Below are 2,090 nucleotides of genomic sequence, written 5' to 3' on the forward strand. Positions count from 1 at the left end.
ACCCCCTTTTCAAATTTTAACAACCAGGGAAAGGAGATATGCAAAAAGTTCAATAGTAGGTCAGGCTGCCAATTGAAAATTTGCAAATATTACCACTCCTGTGCAATCCCAGGCTGTGCTGAGAAGCACTCTGCTGTTGGGCATAGCCAGGCAAAAAACCTACAGTAGGAAAGCAGTTATCATCGCTAAACGTTGCCGCTTGGTCTGCGGAGTTGGTGGACGACCCTGATAAGGAATTTCTTCTTCATGGTATAGATAAGGGTTTTGATATTGTTGATCCTAAGGCTAACCTCACTCCAATTTGCGTAGAAAATCATAAGTCTGCACAGCCGAGCAGCCCTTTGTTTGATAAGGCGTCTATACAAATTTGTAAAGAAATTGACGAAGGCAATTATATTGAAGTTTCGGTAAAACCTGCCATTATTAGCCCATTAGGTGTTATTCCAAAACCGGACGGCGGCGTCCGCATTATTCATGATTGTAGTCGACCTGAAGGATTTTCAATAAATGATAATGCAGGTGAAATGGAGAAACAAACATTTAGTTCGGTTGATACAGCAGCTCATATGGTCACCAAAAATTGTTTTATGGCGAAGGTTGATCTGAAGAGTGCATATCGGGTGGTAAAAATTAGCAAAAATAGTCAGAAGGCCACCGGTATTCAGTGGCATTTCCTGGACGGTATTAAATATTTCTATGATTCCAAGTTACCTTTTGGGTCCAAACTAGCTCCTGGTATTTTTCAGACTATCGCAAGCGTTCGTGCGCATGATGGCGAAGCGCGGTTTTCCTAATGTTGTTGCCTACATCGACGACTTCTTCATATGTCGCTCAGATTGAAAGGGATGTTTGCAGACCCTTAATGTGTTGGTGACGCTTCTCAGAAAGTTAGGCTTTTTAATCAATTGGCAGAAGGTAGTTGACCCGACTACAACCTTAACGTTTCTGGGTATAGAAATTTGTTCTATGCAAATGCAATTGCGGCTTCCTGATGACAAATTGCGAGTTGTCAAGGAAGAGCTGTCTAAATTTAGGCACCGCAAGCGGGCAACTAAGGTGCAGCTGCAATCCTTGGTTGGCAAACTTATTTGGGTTTCATCCGTTGTGTATGGCGGGAGAGCTTTCCTTCGCAGACTTATCAATGCGATGAACACCCTGCGGCATAAATCGCACAAATTGCGCTTCAGTGCGGACACTCTGCTTGACATCAAGTGGTGGTTGGCTTTCATGCCCCAGTTCAATGGGAAATCTCTCCTGCTGGAGAGCATGCCTGTTTCAGCATTGTACACGGATGCATGCAATGAGGGGGCGGGTGGTCATTGGGGTGACAGCTGGTTTTATTGTAACTGGAAGATGGATTACCCTAATGTAGCCCCTTTGCATATAAATGAAAAGGAGGTGGTAGCAGCCACGCTAGCAGTTCAGAATTGGGCCCCACAGTTGGCTAATAAGCGGGTTTATATCTTCTCCGACAATGCTGTTACTGTCGCTTGCATCAACAAATGCACTTCGCGTAACAACCGAATCATGCAATGTTTGCGTTATTTGTTTTGGCTATCAGTGCAATTTAATTTTTACTTAACCGCAAGACACATCCCCGGCAAGCACAATACATGTGCAGATTGTGTGTCCCGCTTGCATGATCCAGAGTTCTTTTCTGACTTTGTCTGTACAGACATAGGGACCAGTGCTTCCTGATTGAATAGCATTTCTATCAGAACCTTGTCTTTTCTTTTGAATAGGCATTGCGGTGGGACGTCAGATATTGGCCCTGGATGACAGAGTAGCTCGCCTAAAGAACAGTGCATTGGCACCTTCCACGCGTCGAACATATACAGCATATTTAGATGCGTATCTAAAATTTTGTGAGGAAATCAGAATTGCTGCTTTGCCTATATCTGCTAGAAATCTTAAAGTCACAAAGTGCCAAGTGAGCTTATGCCGTGGTGCGGCGTCCGGCGTCCGTCCGTCGTCCGGCGTCAATATTTTACTTTAAACGACTTCTTCTTAATAACCGAAAGGCCTAGGGTGACGATATTTGGCCAGAAGCAAACTGGGATGAAGGGCTACCAAGTTTGTTCAAATACATG

The 2,090-nt window shown here is 44.2% G+C and overlaps 1 protein-coding gene across 1 annotated transcript; it reads left to right on the forward strand.

The window, feature by feature from the left end:
* Positions 1–972: 972 nt before the first annotated feature.
* Positions 973–1,698, forward strand: LOC110456774. The gene has a single exon (XM_021507732.1). It carries the CDS (start codon positions 973–975, stop codon positions 1,696–1,698), a length of 726 nt encoding a protein of 241 aa, XP_021363407.1.
* The last annotated feature ends 392 nt before the right edge of the window (positions 1,699–2,090 follow it).

This window comes from Mizuhopecten yessoensis, unplaced genomic scaffold (assembly GCF_002113885.1).
Source record: "Mizuhopecten yessoensis strain PY_sf001 unplaced genomic scaffold, ASM211388v2 scaffold8841, whole genome shotgun sequence".
NCBI lineage: Eukaryota > Metazoa > Mollusca > Bivalvia > Pectinida > Pectinidae > Mizuhopecten > Mizuhopecten yessoensis.

Bases quoted from the DNA above. Each gene is read 5' to 3' on its own strand.
- LOC110456774 (XM_021507732.1), top strand. From the start codon at position 973: ATGCAATTGCGGCTTCCTGATGACAAATTGCGAGTTGTCAAGGAAGAG.